The 25,590-nt window shown below is 41.9% G+C and overlaps 1 protein-coding gene across 1 annotated transcript in view; it reads left to right on the top strand.

Annotated features, from left to right (window-relative positions):
* The window catches only part of ptprsa (protein tyrosine phosphatase receptor type Sa), a 290,186-nt gene extending 266,210 nt beyond the window's left edge, over nucleotides 1-23,976 (top strand). The window contains 6 exon segments of the mRNA XM_034711280.1: nucleotides 5,179-5,357; nucleotides 5,452-5,578; nucleotides 5,669-5,794; nucleotides 11,862-12,016; nucleotides 19,852-19,987; nucleotides 20,132-23,976. Coding sequence (XP_034567171.1) covers nucleotides 5,179-5,357; nucleotides 5,452-5,578; nucleotides 5,669-5,794; nucleotides 11,862-12,016; nucleotides 19,852-19,987; nucleotides 20,132-20,200 — 792 coding nt within the window. The 3' untranslated portion in view covers nucleotides 20,201-23,976.
* Nucleotides 23,977-25,590: the final 1,614 nt, after the last annotated feature.

Raw genomic sequence — 25,590 nt, 5'->3', positions numbered from 1 at the left:
TGAAATAAGTTTAATATACAATAATTATATACTCATATTTACAATAATGATAATATTAATAATGAAAATAATAATAATAAGAAAAATAATAATACAATAATATAAAAAATAGTAAAATAATAATTATAATATATATAGAAATAATATAATATAATGATAATAATAAAATAATAATAAGAATAATAATATAATAATACCATTTATTATAATAATCAACTAAATATTAATATTTTTTATTATTATAGTTATAATTATAATTTTTATCTTTATTTATGGAGCACTTTTCTTAACAAAGTTACAAAGTTCTTCACAAAAGATCAAGAAAAAGTTAAAATACTAAAATGTATGACAACACATCAAGATCAGAACAACAGATCTACACAGTTATAAAAGCCTTTTTTAAATAATATTAAAAAAAGATTTTAAAATTAGAGACAGATGTAGCAAGCCAGATTTCAGCTGTTACAGAGACATGTATATCAGGGTGTCGTCGGCGTAACGGTGTTATTGTACGTTATAGTTAAAAGGACCTAGAATTGACCCTTGAGGAACACCTTAGCTGAGAGATGATGTGACCCTTATGATGGATAGACTTTACTCCTACCTGAGTGTGTGATGTTAAATAAAAGACAGACAGATGCAAACACACAACACGTTTAACATTTCAAATGAAGCTGATTCAGCTGGCCTGAATCCAGGAAGTTGTCGACTCTCTCTGCAGACTTAATCATCAGTAAATACTGCAGAGAGAAACACCAAGTTCTTAGAGTCCTGTCACCTTGTTTAAGCTTTTTACTGCCAACTCTATTTCCAAGTACAGAGGTTGTTCTGGATGCACATTTAGTTTCTGTAGCTGTCATGTTGTTGTTATGTTATCTGCAGGTTTCTGTATTGTTGAGGACTTTTTAATTCTTGAACCCAACATGCAGCGGTCCTTATCTTACAGCTGAGTTTCAGGCATGATACTGAAACTGAACGAGGAGCAGCTGATTCAGGGAGCTGGGATAAAAAGGATACTGAGATTTCCTGAGATGAAGTTTACAGCTTTATCTGCTACGTCACACAAACTGAGTTTGAAGTTTGACAAGAGGCAGGTTGGATGTCTCTTTCAGCTTAGTGCTCGTGCAGAAACAGAGTTAAGACAGTATATGACACTGGAAGCTTACTGAGTTAAGAAGCAGAGATAAAGGCACTTCTCTGGAGATGATTTACCTTTCAGCCTCAGGTAAGGAGAATACAGATTAAAGCAGCATCATTTACACCAAAGTTATTTTACTGCATCTGCTGTCAAAGAAGGAGAATCCCACAGCCAGCCTCCTTTATTGTCTCTAACCTCACTTCTATAGTTTTGGAATGCAATTTATGTCCTGCAAAGCTGGAAAATGGAAAACAGGGAAGCCGTTTAGTGTTTGGCAAGAGTGCTCATTCTGGAGGATTTGGAATTAAATGCTTAAGTAAAGAAGCAGGGTTTAATCTAGGAGGCGCAAGACAAAGGGGTTTTAGCTGAAAGCGTGCGTTCAAGTCAAAAGAGAGGGTCTGCTGTCTCGGGGAAATTCATGACGAAGCAGAAGGTGAGAATAGACGAGCGGACGCAGTGTTTTCATAGAGATCTCCATTAAAGATATTAACAGTCATCAACTTACAAACTCATCTCAGCCCTCCAGTCGGTATCTGCTGACCTTGGATTGCACACACGCTCACCCTCCAATCATCTATCATCTTCCCATCGCCATTCACCAACACGGCCCCCCTGCCAGGAAACAATAACAGTGCCGCCGTGTTTCCACCCTTTTTTTTCTCTTTACTCGCCAGCGCACGTCGGCGATGAAATCTCCATCGCCATCTGTAACGGGGATAATGCTGAGCTGGCGTCGGGAGTCAAACAGGGATTAATAACGTCCGCAGCTACAGTCAGAATAGAGAAGAGGAGTGTGTGTGTGAAGAGCGGTGGGGGAGCTAAGTAATTAATACTTGATGATGACAAATGGAGGTGGACGGCGGGGCAAGTGGAGGGAGGAGCGATTGGCTAATGAACAAAGGGACGACTGTATGCTAACGTGGCACTAAGGAAGTGATTCCACAGAACGCCGCACAGTCCAGGACGGCCGGGAGGATGTGGTCACTCTCAGGCGGCAGGAAGTGAAGACAGATTGGAGACTTGCTGTGAAGTTGTCAGAGGGGAGTCTTCTGGTAGACGTGCAAGGAAGATGTGTTCACATGAGGCACATAGTGTGTTTGCAAGGGGAACATGTAGCAACAGTTAGAGAGTGGAGAGCAACAGGGATCAGCAAGGGACACCCCATCATAGTGAACACAATGAGGAAGTGCTTTAAACTTGCATTTCTACTAACGGCCAGCAGGGGGAGACAACAGGGGTCGCCAAAACATTCCCAATTTTCCAAATGACATTGTCACTCAAAGTGCTGTACATAAAAACAACTTCAAATAGAATAAATTAAAAAATAAAAAAAAAGATATATATAAAAATAAAAATAAAAAGCAATGAAAAATAACAATGAAAAGAAAATAAATGAATAATAACTGAGGACACGCTCTCATGATATCTTAATGAGGAAACACTGGAGGTAAAATAAGATGTTAAATCTCAACACAGGAAGTTAAACTCACCAAAATAAAATTCCTTTCTAAGATAATAAAACACTAAAATATTAAACCATTAAAAGAAAATAAGATGCTGTACTTTAAAGAAATAAATTAAATACAAATAAAATAAAAGTGACTAAAATTTGCCACCGCCTTCCTATCTTTTTTTAACTTGTTTTAAATGCAAATTTTTATTTTATTTTTTTATATATTTCTAATTTTCCTTTTCTTTATATTTGTCATTTTAATTATGTTCTTTTATGCCTGTCTGAATGTTTCCAATGCTTTTTATGTTTTAATGTAAAGCACATTGAGTTGCCCTCGTGTATGAGATGCGCTATACAAATAAAGTTGCCTTGCCTTGATACTAAATAAATAAATGAAACCAATAAATACAATAAAAAGTGACTGAAATTTGAACTAGATAATAAATAAATAAAGTAAGGTGAAATCAAACCGTTATAGGAATAAATCTCAGTTAAAAGCCAGACTGTCTTTTGAAAACAAGATGGGATAATGATCCAATTAAGTCTAACGAGCAGTTTATGGTCTCCTTTTCTAGTTTCAAGTCTTCTTTAGTAAATTAATATTCATCCCATTTAAAGTCCCATATATTAAATGCAGGTTCATATTTTAGTCTGTTTTAAAATTCTTATTTTGAATTATTATCATCAGACTTTATTTATAAAGCGCTTTTCATACAATGACATTGTAACACAAAGTGCTGTACATAACTTCAAAACAGAATAAATTAAGAAACAGATCCCAGCCCATAATCCTAAGGTTAAGAACACAATATGCAACAATAGTAATAATAATTATAAAGACATATATATTATTTATTCACTTCATATTTAATTTGTACTTATTTATTAATTTATTGCGAATTATCACATTTTTTTATTTAGTTATTAATTTGATTTTATCATTTTATTGATTATTTTTAATGTATTCTATTTTTTTTTATAACTATTATTATTTTTATATACAGCCTTTTGAATTTTTCTAAGTAAATATATTAATATTTAATTTTTATTCATTTATTGTGAATTATTTCATGTTTTATTAAGTCATTAATTTGATTTGATCATCTTATTCCAGTGTTTTATGGATTATTTTAAATTTATTCTATTTTATTAATACTATTATTAATTTTATTTACAGCACTTATGTGTTACAATATTGTTGCATGAAAAGTGCTTTACAATTAAAGTCTGATTAATTGATTAGGATCCAAAAAATAAATAAAAAAAGATGTAGACATTTTTAAAAAAGGTTATTGTGTGATGTTGTTGGTGTAATCAGCCGTGTTTTATTTGTCTGATGTTTGATGAGATGTGTAAATCTCATGAAGCACGTATTGTTAGCCTGTATGTCGCAGCAGGTCATGCTTAGGGCAGGTTAGGATTAGGATAATGAACATTTTGTAAGCCCCTTGCTCTGACACACTGCGCTCAATATGATTATCCCTGTAACGGTGAGACACTCTGAATGTACACCAGCTCTTCCAAAGAGTAGATATCATGTTCTATAAATGGTAAAGGAGCTGGCAGCCATGACCAGAGGTACCCGAGGTGCCGCTCTGCCCGGTCGGATGACAGGTTGCCAGGTTTGGCCGGGTTCCCTGCGTTCTCTGCGGTGTTTGCTTGTGTAGCCGAGGGGCCTCTTTAGCACTGCCAGGCCAACTCAAGTCTTTCCAGGTGCTTATGTGAAACACAGATCAAAGGGAGGACAGGAGCAAGGCATGTTGGGAATGGAGGAGAAGAGCTGGATGAAGTCCAAGTAGCCACTGACAGAGATACTGCTGCTGGAGGAGAAAGGGAGGACAACAAGAGGGCGATGAAAAGAGAGAGAGAAGCCGAATTAGGAGCGTCTGAAGAGAGAAACACTTCCCGTTTGTGTTTCTGTAACGACCATTCAGAGGCTGCATTCCTGCCTTTATATATACGCCGGGTGAGCTGCAGCTCCTCCCTGGAGATGTCCTCCTTCAGCAGCCTGCGAGGGGTCCAAACAAACTGAACAGGGTGTCTTCCATTTGCAAGCGAGCTTGAATTCTTTGTGGGAACTTTGAAGCGATGATAAGCCTCGCTGACCCACAAACTCCCACAGAGGTCCCTGCGATGACGACGGTGATGATGTAGCAGCACAGCCTTTTATTTTGATCATTACACAGTCTGTGTGTGTGTGTTTGTGTTTGTGAGCATCCCTGTGTGGGTCGATGTTTTATGCACACACACACACATCACACTGCCGTTATCAAAGGCCCTGGTGACCCACTTTCAGACGAGTTTTCTGTTTGCTGCAGACTTGATTTGGGGGATTGTTAGTCTGGGTGTGTGGCTTATTTTGCATCCGTGCTTCTGACCCTGCAGGACCCACATGTTGCAGAGAAAGGGGGGGGCGGTAGAATTTCAATTACTTCCTTGGTAAATAAAGTCTCCTCCAAGCTGTAAATTAGGTTTGCTCTCGTGATGTGTCCCAATTTTCTCCGTCTATCGTCCTCTTTTTATTCCTCCTGTACGTCATCTCCTCCCTTCCTTTGCTCTAACCGTCCCTCCATCTTTCCTCCTCCAGCGTTTGGCCAACTCCAAAGCCCACACGTCGCGGTTCATCAGCGCCAACCTCCCCTGCAACAAGTTCAAGAATCGGCTGGTGAACATCATGCCGTACGAGACCACGCGCGTCTGCCTTCAGCCAATCAGAGGCCTAGAAGGATCTGATTACATCAATTCTAGCTTCATTGATGGATACAGGTAGGAAGAGAAGGAACCATGCAGCTGTCTTAGACTTGTTGTTTCTGATTCTTGCACAGATGTGTTGAATAAATGGTTTTAAAATGCTTTATAGGCAACAGAGGGCCTACATTGCGACGCAGGGCCCCCTGGCAGAGACTACAGAAGACTTCTGGAGGATGCTCTGGGAGAACAACTCCACGATCGTAGTCATGTTGACCAAACTGAGAGAGATGGGACGGGTAAGACATGATTCCCACCTGGACACAAACACGGTGAACACTAAAAGAGTGAAAGAAAAATAAGAGTTTGCCTGTCTTTGTCTCAAACAGGAAAAGTGTCACCAGTACTGGCCTGCAGAGCGCTCAGCGAGGTACCAGTACTTCGTGGTGGACCCGATGGCAGAGTACAACATGCCTCAGTACATCCTCCGGGAGTTCAAAGTCACAGACGCCAGGGTAAGATACACAAGACCAATGCAACCATAAACAAACATAATAACAACAGCATTAAAGATAGATATAAGACTGTATTTAGTTGTTTTCAGCAATCTTAGGTAGAAGTAGGGTGAGGTATTCCAGTTCTTATCAATTCCTGATTCTTTTTTATTTTCTCTCAGACATGTTTATTCACATTTTGTTGCATGCAAACAACACAAAACTAAGTCAGCACACAGACAGTGACACAACAACAACAACAACAACAACAACAACAACAACAACAACAACGATAGTACAGATTATATTAAAATTTCAATGATATAGAAAAGTGTATGCAAATAAATAGCAAAATAAATAAGTAAATAATTAAATAATTACATAAATGAATACTAAAATTAAATTAAATTAAAAATTAAAATAATTAAATAAATAAAAAATTACATAAATGAATACTAAAACTTAAATTAAATTGAATTAAAAATTAAAATAATTAAAAATAAATAAATATGTAGATAAATAAATACAAAAATAAAATTAGATAAATAAAATAAATTAAAATATTTTAAAATAAATTAAAATATTTTAAAATAAATTAAAATATTTTAAAATAAATTAAAATATTTCTAAATAAATTAAAATATTTTAAAATAAATTAAAATATTTTAAAATAAATTAAGAAGTAAATAAATACATACAAAAATGAAATAAAATAAAAAGAATTAAAAAATAAATAAATAAATAGTTATTGTTGCAACAATAATTGTTCCAACTCTCAGAGAGGTCCAGCTCCTTCAGATACTTAAAGAACGAGTCCCACATCCTGTTACATTTCACTTCCTGATTCTGATTCCATTCTTTTTGGAGAAGATGAGAGGATAGATCAATGACATTAACAAACCATAATTATTTAAATAAATAAATTAAAGAAAAATAAGACAAAAAGCATTAAAATATGAAGTTATATCATGATACATAATGCATGTTGCAGACATAAACCCTGGAGATGAAGAGGTGTAATCGCATCCCCACAGATCTTGCACTGCACGGAGACTTTCCTCCACTGTCTCCTCATTCATGTCGCCCTTCATCTCTTAAGTTAACAGAGTTTTTGCACGACAGGGACTCCTTATAGGATCCAAATCGAACCAGTATTCAGTGCCCAAGCCTAAGCATAAGGGCCTTTTGTTTTCTATAAAAGGCAATAGATAGAAAGATAGATCTTTATTTGTCCTTAATAAGGAGATTTGTTGCCACCGTCTGTACAGTAATACATGTATAAACACAATAAACAATAAACATCCACCCAGCCTCACAGCAATGGTGCCCCGCATCCCACAAATATACACACCAGACACATATGCACACACTGGGCACATATAAAACACACCGGACACATATGAACACACCGGACACATTACAGTGCACAATGCAGTTATCAGCCCTCAAGGTCAGCTTTCCCACTCTCAGTTGAAAATAATTCAACTTTTAGATCACTGTCACTCTTATCAGTATCCCTTCTCCATCACTGACCAATCAGAATCAAGAAGGGGCGGGACTTCTGATTTAAATCTGTCAACAACAAGTGCAAAAGGTCTTTACAGAGGAATAACTTACCACACTTCCTTTGTAAATTTCTGTTGAATAAAAACAATATTTAGCACACAGAGCTTTTCAAAAACAGACTTAATGATCACAGCTAAGGGAGGCAGGATCGCTGATGTACAATTATAACTTAGCACCAGTTACAAACACTCTAAAACTGCCAGCACAATAAATGCTACTTGGCCCTAAGAAGTAAATATTAAGCACTTAAAACCAGCCTCTCTCTCACATATTACAGAGTAGTGCACAAAGACAGCTTTTTGTCTCTTTAGTTAAAAATGCAAAACACTCTGCAGCTCCAAAACGAGCAATTTTCTGCGATGCACAAACAAAGCACCTCTGATCTGAGATTAAACAGGATGAAGAGGAAGAAGTCATGAAAACAGAAACATCAAAAGGAGGTTTTTTTATGTCCTTGATATCGTAACAAGATATCACCACGAGTGAACACGAGCAGCACCTGCATTCAAATATTAACCAGGGTTCACACACCGTAGTGACTCTGCTCGCCCAGCTTCTCAACGCCGCCGCCGCCGCCGCCGCCGCCGTGGTTATCTTTATTTTTTTTACCTCAGGATTTATTTTTTGGTCCAATTAAGTCGGACAGTTTGAAGCCGCAGCAGCAGAACCTCAGCACAGAGAAAAACCTGCTTCCTTTCTTTGAAAAACAGGCTGACATATCCAAAGATTTCCCAGGCGGTGTGGCAGCTAGTTAGCAGTCGTCCTGTTGGTGTAAAAAAAAAAATAAGAACACACTTTATCTCTGCACACACACACCCACACACACACACACACACACTCTGTACACAGTGTGGAAATCAGACGTAAATGCTGTTTGAGCTAGTATGCACACACAAACACACACACACACACACACACACACACTTTTTCTTTATATTTGACTGTGCAGTGTGCAAACCTCATAACAACCTCCACACACACACACACACACACACTCTCTCTGCCACATGCTTATCTTCACGCTGATTTGCTATTCTCAGCACAAACACACACAAACTCAACACACAGAATGTATGTTCACACCCCTATGAGAAGCCTGCACACACACACACACACATGCACACACTCTGCCTGTTACGTTCCACAGTGTGTGTTTCCAGAGGAAGATGATGGCGCTGCTGCAGATGGTGTGTGTGTGGATTTTAGGATGTGTGTGTGTAAAGTTGAACTCCATTAAACTGAGTGTGCAGCATGTAAAGTAGTTAACAGCACATACCATTCATCACATAGATGTACATACGTGTTAATGTGTGTATGTGTGTCTGTAAGTGTGTGTGTGTGTGTGTTTAAGTGTCGGTGTGTGTGTGTCGCATGCCTCCGCGCTGTAATAGCACCGACTCCACGCCTCAACACTCACATCTAGCGAGCCAGTCACGTATTTAATCACACAATTTGACACGCCGCGTGGGCCCTCAGGTTGTGTGTAAAAAATTCCCCTCCTTTTTTTTTCTCTCTCCTTTCTTTCTTCCCTCGGTTCATTGTGTTGTTGTCTTTGCCCCCCTTTTTGCTTTTAATCCACCTGCTGAGGCTAAATGTATCCGAGAGGAGGAAAAACAAAGGGCGATGAAAAGAAAGGAAACATGCAGCGCGTCATGAAACAGGGAAACAACACAACGTGTCGCACAAAGAGAGGCGGCGTGCAGAACTTATTAGAATCCAGCTTTTCCTGGAGTATCTCCGGCGCACACATGTACATGCTTGGTGCAGAAACATGGCAGCACAGAGCATGCTGGCACGAAGGCCTTCACATTCAGAGCACGAGGATTCAATAGACAGATTATGTACATCCTTTGACGTACAATAGCTGGATGTGTCGTACATCCAGATTTAAGTCAGCGTCTGCAGGAGGAGGAGGAGGAGAGGGGGATGGTGGAGGGAATAAAAATAGGAAGGTAGAAAACATCCATGATGAATAAAGAGCCCGAGGTGATGAACACAAACATGTTTACTGTTAACTGTAGTGTGTGTCACCTTTGACCCAGAGGAGGCTTCTTTTAATCCACTATCATTAATCAGATCTTTATTACGCTCTCTGCTGCATTAGAACTCATGCTATTTATATTTCTAACACCCTGAGGTGTACGAACTCTAAGGACTGCAGGAGCATCATTCAATCAACCTTTATTTATACAGCAAACAGAGACAGTCCCTTTATGTTCTATTATCGACAAAGACCCAACATCAAGACCGGGTCAGATCCAGTCCCATCTTCCAGACAGGACTCAGTCTGATCTCATCTTAATCCACCATGAGCAGAGCACTTTGCAGCATTTAGCAAGTTACAGTGGCAAGGACAAACTTCCTTTAACAGGCAGAAACCTCCAGCAGGACCAGACTCATGTTAGACACACATCTGCTGAGACCGTGTTGGAGAGAGGGATAGAGGGAGGAGAAGAGAGAGAGAGAGATGATAGTGGAGAGACGGATAGTAGTAGTTGTAGCAGCTGGAGTCTGGACCACGTCCACAGCAGCAGAGATCCAGAGGAACCTACGAGACAAGGGAGCTCAGGGACTCCAGAAAGGTCTAAGAAAAGAGAGAAGAGAGGGAGACCAGAAGAAAGAAAAGGAGGAGAAGAAATGGTGAAGGAATGACAGAAGGAAAGGAGGGGGTAAGAAAAGGAGACAAAGGATGAAGGAGGAAAGAAAGAAAGAAAGAAAGAAAGAAAGAAGGAAAGAAAGAAAGAAAGAAGGAAAGAAAGAAAGAAGAAAGAAGGAATTAGAGAAGGAAAGAATGAAAGAAGGAAAGAATGAAAGAAAGAAGAAAGAAAGAATAAAAATGAAAAAAGGGAAAAAACTGAAGGAAGCAAGAAACAAAAGAAAGGACAGAATGAAAGGAAAGAAAGAAGGAAGAAATTAAACGAAAAAGGGATAAAAGAGAGAAAGAAAGAAGGATTGAAAGGAAAAAAGAAAGAAAGAAAGAAGGAATGAAAGAAAGAAGGAATAAATAAAAGGAAAAAGGAATACAAGAGAGAAAGAAAGAAGGATTGAAAGGAAAAAGGAAAGAAAGAAGGAAGAAATGAAAGGAAGAAAGGAAGAAGGAATAAAAATGAAAAAAGAGAAGAAGTGAAGAAAGCAAGAAAGAAAAGAAAGGACGGAATGAAAGAAAGAAAGAAGGAAAGAAGAACAGAAAGAAAGAAAGAAAGGAAAAAGGAATAAATGAAAGAATCAAAGAAAGAATGAATGATTGACCCAAAAAAGGAATCTACAGCAGAGATCCAGAGGAACCTACGGGACAAGGGAGCTCAGGGACTCCAGAAAGGTCTATGGTTAGTAACTTTAATGGGACAGGAAGACAAACATCCTCTCATTTGGAGAGGTCTTTTTAAGCTGTAAGACTTCCTGTCTCTGATGGAGGTTAGTCCTATCTCCTTACATGTAAAGTGAATCTGACAGGAGTAATGGGGGCGGAGCCTAGACGCTAAACACAAATCCTGCTTCAGCTTCAAATAACGTGAGTTGTCCTAACATCCCTTCTTAATGCTCCTGTCTGTTTGTGAAGTCTGTTTTAACTAAGCTTTAAAAAAGACATCTGGATCCAGGTTTCCTCCTCGGCTCAGTTTCAGCCACATTGTGCCTTTAACAGTTTTAACAAACAGGAAGAGAGTCTGAGAGACTCGTCATGTCTTCACTGCAGCCTGCATGTGTTGATATCTGGTGTCAGCTGTCTGAGATTCCTCTCAGAGACAAACTGAAAACTTTCTTCAGGGGGACGGAGGAGTCAGGGATGAATTATTAAACTCCGTCTCTGAGAGAATAAAGCCGATGGACACGTTTATGTCTATAGATGTTTTTGTTTGCATCGAAAGCAAGTCCTCTAAAACTAGATTATAAGAATCAATACCAGATTAAATTGTTAAGATTGACATTCTGTCGAGCGAGCCCGTCACCGTGTTTGTTTTCAATTTTCATCTCGGGACGCCGCCTCCCGCTCGTCTGCCTCTTACCTCCACCGCTGCACTCATCCATCAGGTCGCTGCATCGATCGCGGCGCAGGATTATCCTATTCAACATGGTGTCTGGGAGAAGACGCTTGTCATGGCAGATACACTATTGATTAGCTTTAACTAGGACTTACTCACGTCGCACACACACACTGAACACACACACACACACACACAAAAAGAGGAGAGAGTGGAGACGATTGAGAGAGGACACGCTGTCCCTCCTTGGCGAGATGTGGGTGTCATTGCTGTGTTGCTGTTACAGAGAAAAACAAGCACAAGTCTCTTTTCAAAGGACGGTTTAGAAGAAGACTTTTTATTAGTCTCTTCATTTGATGTTGTAGAGAGAGAGAGGGGGTGTGTGTGTTTGAATCCACAGTCTCTGAAAGTAAAGATGCAAAACTCTCTGCATCAAACTTTCCCTCAAATCATCAAAGGAACAGACGACCTAATCCCCCTCCTCGCTCTTTAATATTCCCTCTCTTCATTCCTCACTTCTTCCTCTTCTTTGGGATTCACAGGATGGCCAGTCCAGGACAGTCAGGCAGTTCCAGTTCACTGATTGGCCGGAGCAAGGCGTGCCCAAATCCGGGGAGGGATTCATTGACTTCATCGGCCAGGTGCATAAAACCAAGGAGCAGTTCGGACAGGACGGACCCATCTCTGTCCACTGCAGGTAAGAGGACACACTGATGTCCCACAGCATGTCTCTGCAGCCTCAGGGGACCCGGATCAACCAAAACCTTCTACCTGTGATATTTAAGACCACATGTAAATACTACAAACTATGTACAAATATTAGAATTCAACTTTTCAAATATGTTCAATCACGTTTTTTAACACGTGTTCACGCTGGGTTTTAAGGGGACTGCTCAGACCGTCTTGGGGAAACTTTGGGACACGGTCCTGGGGAAAGTTAGTGAACTGGTCCTGGGGAAAGATAGTGAACTGGTCCTGGGGAAAGTTAGTAAACCGGTCCTGGGGAAAGTTAGTGAACCGGTCCTGGGGTAAGTTAGTGAACCAGTCCTGGGGTAAGTTAGTGAGCCGGTCCTGGGGAAAGTTAGTGAACCGGTCCTGGGGAAAGTTAGTGAACTGGTCCTGGGGAAAGTTAGTGAGCCGGTCCTGGGGAAAGTTAGTGAACCGGTCCTGGGGTAAGTTGGTGAACCAGTCCTGGAGAAAGTTAGTGAACCGGTCCTGGGGAAAGTTAGTGAGCCGGTCCTGGGGAAAGTTAGTGAACCAATCCTGGGGAAAGTTAGTGAACCGGTCCTGGGGAAAGTTAGTGATCCAGTCCTGGGGAAAGTTAGTGAACCGGTCCTGGGGAAAGTTAGTGAACCAGTCCTGGGGAAAGTTAGTGAACCAGTCCTGGGGAAAGTTAGTGAACCGGTTCTGGGGAAAGTTAGTGAACCAGTCCTGGGGAAAGTTAGTGATCCAGTCCTGGGGAAAGTTAGTGAACCAGTCCTGGGGAAAGTTAGTGAACCGGTCCTGGGGAAAGTTAGTGAGCCGGTCCTGGGGAAAGTTAGTGATCCAGTCCTGGGGAAAGTTAGTGAACCGGTCCTGGGGAAAGTTAGTGAACCAGTCCTGGGGAAAGTTAGTGAACCGGTCCTGGGGAAAGTTAGTGAACCGGTGCTGAGGAGAGTTAGTGAACCGGTCCTGGGGAAAGTTAGTGAACCGGTCCTGGGGAAAGTTAGTGAACCGGTCCTGGGAAAAGTTAGTGAACCAGTCCTGGGGAAAGTTAGTGAACCAGTCCTGGGGAAAGTTAGTGAACCAGTCCTGGGGAAAGTTAGTGAACCGGTCCTGGGGAAAGTTAGTGAACCAGTCCTGGGGAAAGTTAGTGAACCGGTCCTGGGGAAAGTTAGTGAACCAGTCCTGGGGAAAGTTAGTGAACCGGTCCTGGGGAAAGTTAGTGAACCGGTCCTGGGAAAATGAGCGGAGCATATGCGGGACTGCTTTAGGCACTCGGCGGCGGCCGAAATCCACTGGTTCACTAACTGTCCCCAGGACTGGGTCACTAACTTTCCCCAAACAGCTCCGTCTGACACCTGGAGCCGAGCTCCTCTGCGTGCACATACTACACTTCAGCCTCTGCTGCTCCGGGCGTCCCATGGTCCTGATGCCCCGGAGACTACAGATTGATAAAACTAATAAATGATAGAGGTCCTGATCCTGAAGTATTTTGTGACTCAGCACTCAGAGAACATTGTAAATGAATAATTTTTTTAGTTTTGATGTCTTTAGATTCAGAGTCAGACGGCTCAAACATGCAGGCTGTGAACTCTCTCTTGACATGTCAATCAAAGAGTTAGGCCACACCCACACAGTCCTGCGTTAGGCCACGCCCACACAGTCCTGCGTTAGGCCACGCCCACACACTCCTGAGAAATGCTGAATTTTAAATATTCCCTTTACATTTCCAGAGGCTTTAACATCCTCGCTGCAGGGCGACGCTTCGTTCTAACAGATCTGAGGAGATCTGGATGTTTGTCTCAAACTGCTCTCCAAAGCTTTCAGATAAAATCACTTCTTCAGGTGGTTATTGTTCTGCAGCCGTGCCTCCTGCGGTGCAGCTCTAACAGCATCATCAGACAGCATCCCCGCTCTCCATTTTGCCACCGCAGTACACCACCCTGCACCTCCACAGGCCCATCTCCTCCATAATTGATAAGGCTGAGATGCGGCTTGGCATTTGCAAAGAGGAGGCACATGAAATGATACAGCCATTCTTTTTGGGTTTTATGATCGCTCCTCGATGCATTTTTCATCACCCCGGCTGTAGCTTCCAAGGTAACCTTCATCATTAACTTGGCATGCTGGGCTCAGTAGAAGCCGAGGTTTGGAAGCCGGCTCCTGCAAACCCTTGTTTTATTCTCATTAATCAATAGACCTTGAGGGGGATCCTCCTGAACGAGCTGCTGGACAATTGGTATTTTGGGGCGAGCGTGTTTTTTGTTTGCTCTGCAGGTCTGGTATTAAAAAGAAGCTGGTGCTGAAGCTCGTGTTACCTTTTTCATGCTTTGATTGACATTCAGAAGAAAGCTTTAGGGCTACAACTGTTCCTTTGAAGACGACAAATAACGGTGTTAACACGCTGAATAATTCCCTCCCTGTCTCCTAAAAGATGCTTTACTCTTCCAACCAAGAGTGGGTGTCACTTTCTTTTTCTGCACATTTCCACGGCACAGGCGCCATGACATCATCAAACATAACATCACCTCGCCTGTATTAAAAAGCAATGATGTCACCGGGACTGAAGCGGCCCCCGGGGAGTTGTAAGAAGTGTCAGGGAAGCTCCAATAAGACTGAGTTATTCCTCTGTGCTGTGAGGCCATTATTGGAGGGAGAGAGAGGAGGCTTAGAGCGGGCGGATCAGATGTTATGGAGGGTATGAGTAAGGAGGAACAAGCAGAGAGGGAGCTGAACGGTTCTGCAAACGTCAAATGAAGGCGTTTTTCAACTTTACCCCTGAACTACATACGTTTCAATCGGTGGACCCAGGGTCTAAATTTAGTTCAGGGGTAGATAATCTCCCCCCTAAAAAGCCCCTGCTAGGGGGGTAGTACTTTTCAAAGGTCCCGGGACTTTCAGGGGGCGGGGCCTGCAATGCTGAACGTGTCTGATTGGTAGATTAACCTCAGTGTTTTTGTTCCGCCCTGCGTCCACAATAACATCACACACATCTGTGATTCACTTGATTTCTCTTTCTTTCATTAGTTTTTATTTGTTCTATCTTTTTTGTATGTGTGTGTACTTTTCAAAAGAAGAAGCTGTGATTCTCTTGATTTAGCAGCTTGTAACAGTAGTCTTCTCTCAGCCCACCGCGAATGCGTCTCTCCTCCCGGTGTTCCGCTTTTAAAAGTGACCCTGTAAACTGGAGACCTTCAGCTGAACGTGTCAGTGTTTGTGGAGTTTACACAGCTGTTGAAACACAGAGGGAGTTCCTGGGAATGCAAACTAGTTTAGTTTTTATTAAGATTTCAAAATATCCTCATCAGATATTTAATGATGGTCTAAAGACGTTTATGAGGGATGCATCCGGCTGAGAGTCTCCAGTTAACAGGGTCGCCGTTTAAACCAAAACACCGGCCGATCTCTGCGATCACGGCTTTTTGAGTTCAAAAGGATTTTAAAGCCGTGTTGAAACGTCTTTGCTACTCGTGCTTATCTCCTCTCACGTGTTGATTCATTCTTTGCTTTTTACATGTTTTTAACTGCAGGCGCAAAATTTTCACTTTTTTCTTTTTTTTTCTGCTTTTGGAGCACAATTTCAAATTTGAGGAAAATTTTTTTTTTCGACAGGCTCCAGGTCAACGTTTTTGTCAACTTTTTTTTTTTTTTTTTTTTTTTTTTTTTTGTCAAATTTTTTTTTTCAAAAATGTTTTTTCAGAAAAAAAAAATTCAAACATTTTTATTCAAAATTACTTTTTTCAATTTTTTTTCAATTTTTTTTTTTTTTAAAAATGATCCCAAAAATCACTCACAGTCATTTTTTTTTTCCATCTTTGATGAATGGCATTCGTCTTTGTTTTACTGCCCTCTACTGGTCTGGTGGTGTAGTGCATTTACTTTTTTCTTCCTGCATACGTCACTGGCCTGATTTACACAATCTACCCGGGACTTCAGCCCGCGGTTGAAACGCAGACAACAATGGGGGACCAGGAACCTTTTAGTTCAGGGTAGAGTAGTTCTGGGGTCTAAAAGAGCCCGGGACTCTTGGTGGAAATGCACCTTAATTTATTCATCCTTAAAGCATCTCAGTAATCAGATTTGATTCTCGAGTCTTTCTGATCAAACTTCTGCAGCCTGACGTGAAGCTAACTGCACGTTTGTGCTTTTAAACGACCCTCTCTCCTCTGGAATAATATTTTCTCTCAGATGATGTTTTTGCAGACTCTTTTCAGAGAGTAGGTGTTGCAGAGTCTGCAGAAAGTCATCGTGTTTGGACGATAAGTTTGTCTTGAATTAGAAGAATAAATGAAACTTTTGTGGGTTTCTTTGTCTCTGCTGTAGCACCTCCTGCTCCTCTCTATCCTCCTCTCTCTCCCTCCCTCCCTCCCTCCTTCGTCAGGCTTTTCATCTCTGAGTTGAGAGCTTATGCCTCCCTTTTCTCTTACTCTTTCGTCTTCTGTCACCGGCCTTCCCCGTCTGTCATCTCTCTGTCTGTATTTCTTAATCCCCCCTCTCTCTCTCTCTCTCTCCTTTTCTCTCTCCCTCTCCATCTCCATCCATCCATTCTCCCGGCCCTCCTTTCTTCTCCGCTCCCACTCTTCTTTTCTTCCCTCTCCTCCTCAGCCTCTATCTAATAGACCCACATGCTTTTTGTCATTAATTGCCTGATTACTTCCTGTGAATGGGGACACCAAATCCTCTCAGTCTGCAGCGGCTCGCCGAGCCTTCAGATTTGGAGAGTCGATCTTCTAGGAGAGAGAGAGGGAGAGAGAGAGAGGAAGAGGGAGGAAGAGGGAGAGAGAGAGAGAGGGAGAGAGAGAGAGGAGCTCCAAGTGAGTTTAAGAGTCCATGTGACAAGCTGTGACCGACTCCCTGGAAGAGGCTTTGGGTGGGCCCGGATCCTCTGCAGCGTGGGGGGTTGGTGCAGGGTGGTGGATGTTTCCTCAGCATCATTAGCCTCAAATATTAAATTATTGATATAATTTCAATAATCATGAAACGACAGAGCTCATCTTTCCTCCTCTGCTCCGTCGCCCAAACCAAACGTGCGAACCCGCATCCGTCACTTTCGCTCCTCACGTCGACAGAGCGGCGTCGGAGGCTGGGAGAAGCCTGAATAAATCTGTTGTCATTTCAATTATTGTTCCATTGGTGGAGTGGAAGTCATTTCACAGCAAAGCAGCTTAGAGAGGCAGCTCTCAAGTATTTCAGGATCCGAGTTAAGACTCGGGCTGTATTTCTGGAGAGCAGCGGCAGCAGGCTGACTTTCCTCCGACACATGGGAGGAGCTTAATGAGACAAACTGTTTGGCTGTTTGGAAAGCATGAGTGTATGTGTGAGTGTGTGTGTGTGAGAGAGAGTGTGTGTGTGTGTGTGTGTGTGTGTCCTTGAGGGCTCATTTTGTGTTTGACGAGAATGTGGGTGCACATCAAAGCAGATTCTCTGTTCTGACATGCAAATTGCGTCCTTGCCATCGTCACCGTCGCGCTCCGCTCCTGCAGGATCTCTGGGCAGCAAACTTTTTCAGACAGTCTGATTCAAGCAGAGAGCAAAACTGCAGAACTGTCCTTGTTCCAATGTGTGTGTGTGTGTGTGTGCATATGAAAAACATCCTCCAACACCTACATCCATAACCTTGGTATCATTTTCGATCAGTCACTCAACTTTGAACGCATATTAACAATATTTCAAAAAAGCTTTCTTCCACCTCAAAAACATCACCCATCTCCGCCCCTCCCTTTCCTTCACTCATCCTCACCTTCATCACCTCAAGACTCGATTATTGCAATAGCATCCTCTACAATACACCCAACACCCTCCTCAACAACTCAGCTGCACGCCTCCTCACTCACACCCGCTCCAGAGACCACATCATCCCAGTCCTCCAGAACCTCCAGTGGCTCCTCCTTCTGTCAGACAAATCCTCAGGCATGGTATTTATCCCCAAAGAGGACACTAAAGTTAGATAACCATATTTGGACAATAGGAAACAAAACAATTCAGAAGAAGACCTGTGCTCTAGTTCTGGAGGAGCTCGTTCCACAGTTTGGGGGCCACTGCCGAGAAGGCACAGCCACCCCTGGTTTTCAGCCTGGTCTTAGGGACCACAAGAAGCTGCTGACCAGTAGACCTCAAAGACCTTGTGGGAGTGTAGCTTTGCAGGAGTTTGGATACGTACTGTGGTGCTAGTCCATTTAAAGATTTAAAAACAAAGAGCTGGTGGGCTAGCGGTCTAAGCACCCCACATACAGAGGCTACAGTCCTCGTCGCAGGGGTCGGCGGTTCGATTCCCGGCCGGTTGACCATTTCCTGCATGTCTTTCCTCACTCTCTACTCCCCACATTTCCTATCAATCTTCAGCTGTCCTATCCAATAAAGGCAAAAAAGCCAAAAATAGAAAAAGAAAAAAAAAAAAAAAAAATCTTAAAGGTGACATATCATGCAAAATTGACTTTTTAATGGTTCTTTACCTGAAATATGTGTCCCTGGCATGTCTACAAACCCCCCGAGAATGAAAAAAATCCATTCTGCCCCTGTTTTGATTTCTCCACCTTTCTGTAAATGTGTGTAAAACGAGCCGTTTCAGACTTCCGTGTTTTTGTTACGTAACAACAATATCCGGTCTGTCACGGAGTCAGAGCTCGGAGCTTGTTCAGCCCATAGACTGTATAAAATACAACTCAACCCCTCCTCCGTTTTTCATTCCCTGCACAAATGTGTGCTAACAAGGAGCTTAGGAGGGAGGCATGCTAGTTGTAGGCTGTCTTAATAAACACAAAGGTCGCTTTGACTCCCCACGTCTGCAGATTTGAAGATCTAGTGGATGATTTTTATTTGTCATGGATAAGTGCTAGCGCTAATTAGCATAGCCACATAGCTATAGTTTCATAGCTGTAGCTGTAGCTGTAGCTGTAGCTGTAGCTGTAGCTGTGTACCAAGACACACGTCGACATACTGACAAATAAAACAACAAGAAACACTAAATCTGTGACCAATCCTTCATAAAAGGTCCTGCTGCCTTTCTGGCAGAGGTCGGTTTTACTCCCCACGTCTGCAGATTTGAAGATCTAGTGGATGATTTTTATTTATCATGGATAAGTGCTAGCGCTAGTTAGCATAGCCACATAGCTACATGTTTGTAGCTGTGTACCAAGACACACGTCTACATACTGATAAATAAAACAACAAGAAACACTAAATCTGTGACCAATCGTTCAGAAAGGTCCTGCTACAGGCGCCTCTCCGTCAGGATCAGATTCAGAGGGTTGAAGTAACGCGATCTCTGAGCAGCCGTGTATATTCAGCCAACATGTAAACATTAGATCAACGTGCTGGAGAGCCGAGGCGCATCCATTTCCGGAGGGGGCGTGGTCAGAGGGAAAACAGAGTGTTTTGAAGAGGAATGAAGAAGAGGACTTTTCAGGCAGACCAGAATCTGATTTCAAAGTGTTTTTTTGAGCATAAACTTTAAAGACATGTTTTGGGGACCTCTTAGACCAATATATATTGATGAAAAAAGCGTGATATGTCCCCTTTAAAATGAATCCTAAAATGAAGAGGGAGCCAGTGGAGGGAGGTGAGGATGGGGGTGCCAGTTAAAAGTTAAGCAGCAGCATTTTGGACTAACTGTAGGCGTGACAGGGAGGTCTGGTTAACGCCGACATGAAGAGCGTTACAGTCGACTAGTTGAGTTGCATGTATCACTTTCACAAAATCATTAAAAGATCAAACTTATTCAATCTTAGATAAAAGCCTCAAATTGTAAAATCACGTCCATTATGACACTGGTTACTGCAGGGAGTCCAGGTCCAGTATTGTTATTTATGAATCCACTTCCTGTGCTTTCAGTGCTGGAGTGGGCAGGACCGGAGTCTTCATCACCCTCAGCATCGTCCTGGAGCGGATGCGCTACGAAGGCGTGGTTGATATCTTCCAGACGGTGAAGATGCTGCGGACACAGAGGCCAGCCATGGTCCAGACTGAGGTCAGAGGTCACACTCATGCACGAACAGAAGAACATAAGAACATAAGAACACAAGCTGCCTTTAATGTTTCTGTGTCTTTTTAAAAGTTAACTTCCTGAATCCCGTGTTGATGTGTTTTGTTGATGTGTTTTTCTCCCCTGCAGGATGAATACCAATTCTGCTATCACGCAGCTCTGGAGTATTTAGGAAGCTTTGATCACTATGCAACGTAAAAAGCCATCTCTTCCCCCCCAAGAATCCTGTCGCCCCCTCTCAACAGTCTCCTGAGCCATAGAAACTTTGAAATTTGAAACCGATGACAGCAGACGACGATAACCCCTCATCGCTAATTCAGACGATCCAAACGGGACCCTCATGTAGATTTTTAGACGCCCCAAGTTTTAGTACAATTCCAATTGGACGGAGACGGAGAGACCCTTCAGGAGGAAAAATTGCCCCTCATCAGGAAAAAAGAAGCTCCTCCTCCTCTGGAGGGGGGAATCCAGACATTGTGGCTCAAGCTGTGGGGTGGGACTGGATCAAAGTGTCAGACTGCTTACCTTACCTCAAGTGTTTCAATGTGGAGGACATTGTAAACATTCGTGGACATTTTTCTTCTCAAAAATATCTTCGGTGACGCGCAACAGGAAGTGAAGGAAGCGAAGGCAACAGCAAAAATCAACGGGAGGCAGATGGATGTAGCCAAGACGGGAGGACTTTCTTGCTCTTTTGATATGCCTTGGTGTGGACGGGGGTTCGAGTGTTTCTAGAAAGACGTTTCTGTGAGTGGAATCCAGAGAAATGACCAAATTGTGGTTGCCTGTGTGAACAGACACAAAAAACATCATAACACCGGCACGAGAACAATCCCATGTGACATCAGAGAAACCTGGAGGGGTTTTTTTTACACTGATGACGATGATATGCATAGTTTGTGTGAGAGTTATAAAGGAAGACATCACATTAATGCCTGATCTGCAGGAACGTCAGCGGCTCTTCGTGGCTTCATGAATCGTGTGTTTGTGTGAGTCAGTGTCTGACGCCGGGGTTACCACAGCGGGTTGAAAGAAAACATCTCCAGCAGCTGCAGCTTGGTCTTCTGATTTTTTTTTACAATCACTCCTCTCTCTGGAAGCGTTGCATCATGGGGCTTTTTTTGCAGTTGACATCCACCGTTCTGAACGAGAGCTAAATCCGCTGTTTGAGAAGCTTCGGAACAAACAAAGATGGCCGCACCGCCGGGGCTTTTCTTTGTGTACAGTGACCAACGCTCATCATCATTGTTTGAACTTTTCTGTCTTCTGAGGAATAACCTTTGTATTTTTTTGGTGTCTGTTTTTATTTTTCTGTGGAAACCAAACATGCTGCTTATCTCGTGTATGCTGTACGTGCGTGACTCTGGAGGGAGAGGAAACTGACCAACAGGAGATGCCAGCTCTGCTAACCTTCCACCACTGAAGGTGCATCCACGTGACATCATCCACGCGTCTTTTCCTGCTCTCCTCTCTTCTTTTTTTTGTCTCCAGCCTCTTCTATAATCATCGATAAGACGCTCCAGAGCGGGCAGAGGCCTGTCGCAGTGACAGTGGTTGAAAATTTGGCCTTTCCTTCCACTGTTTGTGTTTGGTACCAGGCGGGAGAAACAAGAGTTTTCGTGTCCTCCTGTTTTATAGGTGATGTGTCTGTGCGCGCCAGGCGGCCATCTTGGATGTGGATGCCGTGATGCAAAGATGAATCTTTACTTGCACATCTTTAGGAAGGCGATGCAACTTGAAGGGAACACTCTGCAGATTGGATTAGAGGCGCCGAGTATATAAAAAGGAGCTTTTTGGAATCACCGTGTGAATCACCAGGCGTGCACAAAAAAAACAAAACCAGAGCGATGGACAGAACTGTGTGTAATCTTTCTTATTTCCAAAAAAGCCTTATTGTTCTTGTAACATTATGAAAACATTAATGTTGTATTATGACGACTTATTTTACATGACATAGTTTGACTTTTTATTTTCCTTTGGGTTTTAGTTTTTTAACAGAGACGTTGTGTCACCTTTTTTTAAAAAGCTAGCCGCAAAAGAGAAATGCTTATTATGTTCATATTACGTTCAAAGACATTCTATTTTTTCACTGTAGAAAAGTTAAGTATAACACGTGTGTGTGAACGTGTGCAGATATATATATACGTATATATGTGTATACTGCACACTCACACATGCGTTATATATTTAAATGCAGAATATAAAGATATATCCAAACACTTAGTATTATTTCAATTCCTCTCCTCATCATTATTCTTTTTATACCAGCCAGTGCTCATCTTTCAAATGTGACTTTCTTTCTTTCTTTTTGTGTTTTGTACTCGGAGGAACCGAGAACTGAAGCCTCTGCCTTCGGGTAGATTTATCGTGCCGATGAGGAGACGCCATTTTTAAACTTGTTGAGATTCTTTATTATGGTTTTTGTAGTTTTTAGTGTCATTTTATTTCTTTATTTTGAGCTACTGTTGAACGATGAACTGGTCGACAAAAGAACTAACCAATCAGAAATGTCATAACTGATCTCTTTTTGTTACTGTCAGCCCAACTTGACGTACTGTACCCCATATGATCGTGTACAGACTCCAGTTTCTAATCTTTGCGTTCCTTTTTTTAATCTTTTGATTATTTTCAGACATTATGAGCTCATCCATTTTGTTAGATATCCACTATGAACTAGAATATACCTGTAAATAAACAAATATATAGATTATATGTATTTGTATCATTTGACCCCCATACTTTAAACAGAAATTACAAAGATGGAGGTTCTGCTCATATCCGACTTCCTGGTGTGTGAAGCCTGTTTTCTCTCCCTCTGACATGTTCTTTCTCCTGCTCCCTGCTCTTTAATTACCTCTCACTTTTTTTTTTTCCTGCCTTTAATTTCCCCTGCTAGCAGTTAAACTGGGAAACAAGCCAGTTCCTGTTGTCACACCTATAGCCTCAATGAGGGCGCGAAGGCTGCAACAGTGATGCACAGCTACGATTTAGCTGAGGATGGAGAGAGAGTCCGTTTTTACCAGCCGACCCTTTGGATTGGTAATTAACGGATAATTCAAGGTCTGGTTACATTCTCATTTTCAGAGCATGAGGCTCTCCTCTCTGTAACCATAAACCTTGAGTAACAGAAACAATTGGACGCCAAAGTGTCTACAAAAAGGGACCCAAACTCTCCCACAAACCCCTTAAGGGACCCAGCTGCCCAAATCCCCAAGCTACCAAACCGTGTCCATAAAAGTGTCGTCACCTGACGGAGTAAAGCAGCCATGCGTAGAACATTGAACACATGTTGATTTATTTCCCCCGTGTGTTTTCTGGAGCATCGTCTGGAACCGCTCTTTGTGTTTTTCTGTTCAGCCATGTTTCGTTGTGGGACGCAGAAAGACATCAGGACTCACTGAGACAGAGCAGCGCGATGCAAACCAAGGGAAGACCGAGACAACCAAAAACTTGCTGCAAACTCACATTTCCAGCACGTCACTTCTGAACAGTGGGAACCTTGAGATGTTTCATAACGGACTAAAAGACTGGACTGAAGTCTTTGGGAACTCAGATTCTAAAAAAAAAAAAAGAGACTGTCTAAATGGCCCCCAATGCCAAAACTGAAACCGTGGAAGTCTTTGGAAGCTTGTGCAACGTGTTACTCTTTTGACTTCATGTAAAGATCGTAGACTTTTGAAAAAACAGCCACCAAATTTACTGGATTATGTCACAGAATATTTGAGGGTTGGGCGGGAGACTAACAAAAAAACAACACTAACAAAAAATGACATCAAGAAGAATAGAGCATATACAGTACCTACCGACAAACATGAAAAGAACCCAAACTCAGCAGAATAGTTTTTCCTTTATATGAAGGCCAAGAGCTATCACTTTCAAACTGTTACTTCTAACTGAAACAATAATTGGTTTAAAGCCACTGTGTATGTAGATATGTTGACTTTGTATTAAAGAAATGTTGTCTGAAAAACCAATCTGTGTGTGTTCCTTCTCAGTGATGCATGTTTTAAATCTTTGTCATTAGCTACCAGGAATGACCATATTTGGATGCACATCAGATCTCTATCCTGATTGTCAGGTCCCTGAAGTGGCCACGCCCCCTTGCATACTCTAGTTTATTGTCTGTTCTTCAAGCAGCAATCTCAAGTGTTGAGAAAAGAAGTGCAAAAAACTGCAGTTCCTGAAGTGTCCACTTGGGGCAGGCTACTGAAGTCAGTTTTTTGTACACTTTGTAATCTCATTTGATTTTACGAAGGCTAACGGCCAAATTCCACCAGATCCGTGTCCGGATCTCTGATCTGTCTCCGATCCGTCACAGCAGTGGATCTGATAGGTTTCTGTTCTAGTCAATGACCCCTTTTCGACCGAGGCAGTTTCAGGGCCGGTTCTGAGCCGGCGCTCAATTGAGAACCTGTTTTTTTTACTTATAACAAATTAACCCTGTACAGTGTGTGGATAGAGATATTAGCTATCCAGACTAAACTCAGTTTTTGAACCAGGCTGTAAACATGTTTATTCCTGCTGTAAAGATCGGCTTCTTTGAATGGGTGTGTATGTGGTTTCCTGTAGTTCCAGGGCCAGCCTCAAGTGGACTTTCAAGGAACTGCAGTTTGTAAACACATCTGCATCGGCTTCATTTCTCATGTCCGGATGTTGCTGCTTACAGTTGACTTAAACAGAGAGTTTAAACAATAATGAATAATCTAAATGCACAGACATGAGGGGATTAATTGAGTCAGATTACAAATCTGAGGGATACTTTTGAAATTACAATCCCAAGAATCCATTAAGAATCAAATGGTGAGAGTGTTACTTCAGCTTTGTGGTTTAGAGTTTGAGGTTGTCCTCCCAAATGCCTCCTCCAGCCTGGTTTTGACTTGTAACCACTTGCTGAAACACTGGACATGCTCTTGCTCCAATTTTTGCTTGGTTTTGGTCTCCTCCTCCAATCTGCTTGAATGCCACTTATACCCCTCTTTGACCGAGGGAGTTTCAAGTCCGGTTCTGAGCCGGCGCTCAATTGAGAACCGTTTTTTTTACTTATAACAAATTAACCCTGTACAGTGTGTGGATAGAGATATTAGCTATCCAGACTAAACTCAGTTTTTGAACCAGGCTGTAAACATGTTTATTTCTGCTGTAAAGATCGGCTTCTTTGAATGGGTGTGTATGTGGTTTCCTGTAGTTCCAGGGCCAGCCTCAAGTGGACTTTCAAGGAACTGCAGTTTGTAAACACATCTGCATCGGCTTCATTTCTCATGTCCAGAGGTTGCTGCTTACAGTTGACTTAAACAGAGAGTTTAAACAATAATGAATAATCTAAATGCACAGACATGAGGGGATTAATTGAGTCAGATTACAAATCTGAGGGATACTTTTGAAATTACAATCCAGAGAATAATCCATTAAGAATCAAATGGTGAGAGTGTTACTTCAGCTTTGTGGTTTAGAGTTTGAGGATGTCCTCCCAAATGCCTCCTCCAGCCTGGTTTTGACTTGTAACCACTTGCTGAAACACTGGACATGCTCTTACTGGAGTGAGGTCCATTTTTGCTTGGTTTTGGTCTCCTCCTCCAATCTGCTTGAAT

This window comes from Notolabrus celidotus, chromosome 2, assembly GCF_009762535.1.
Source record: "Notolabrus celidotus isolate fNotCel1 chromosome 2, fNotCel1.pri, whole genome shotgun sequence".
Lineage (NCBI taxonomy): Eukaryota > Metazoa > Chordata > Actinopteri > Labriformes > Labridae > Notolabrus > Notolabrus celidotus.
Note: the sequence above shows the minus strand (reverse complement) of the source record. Positions and strands in the feature narration are given on the sequence as shown.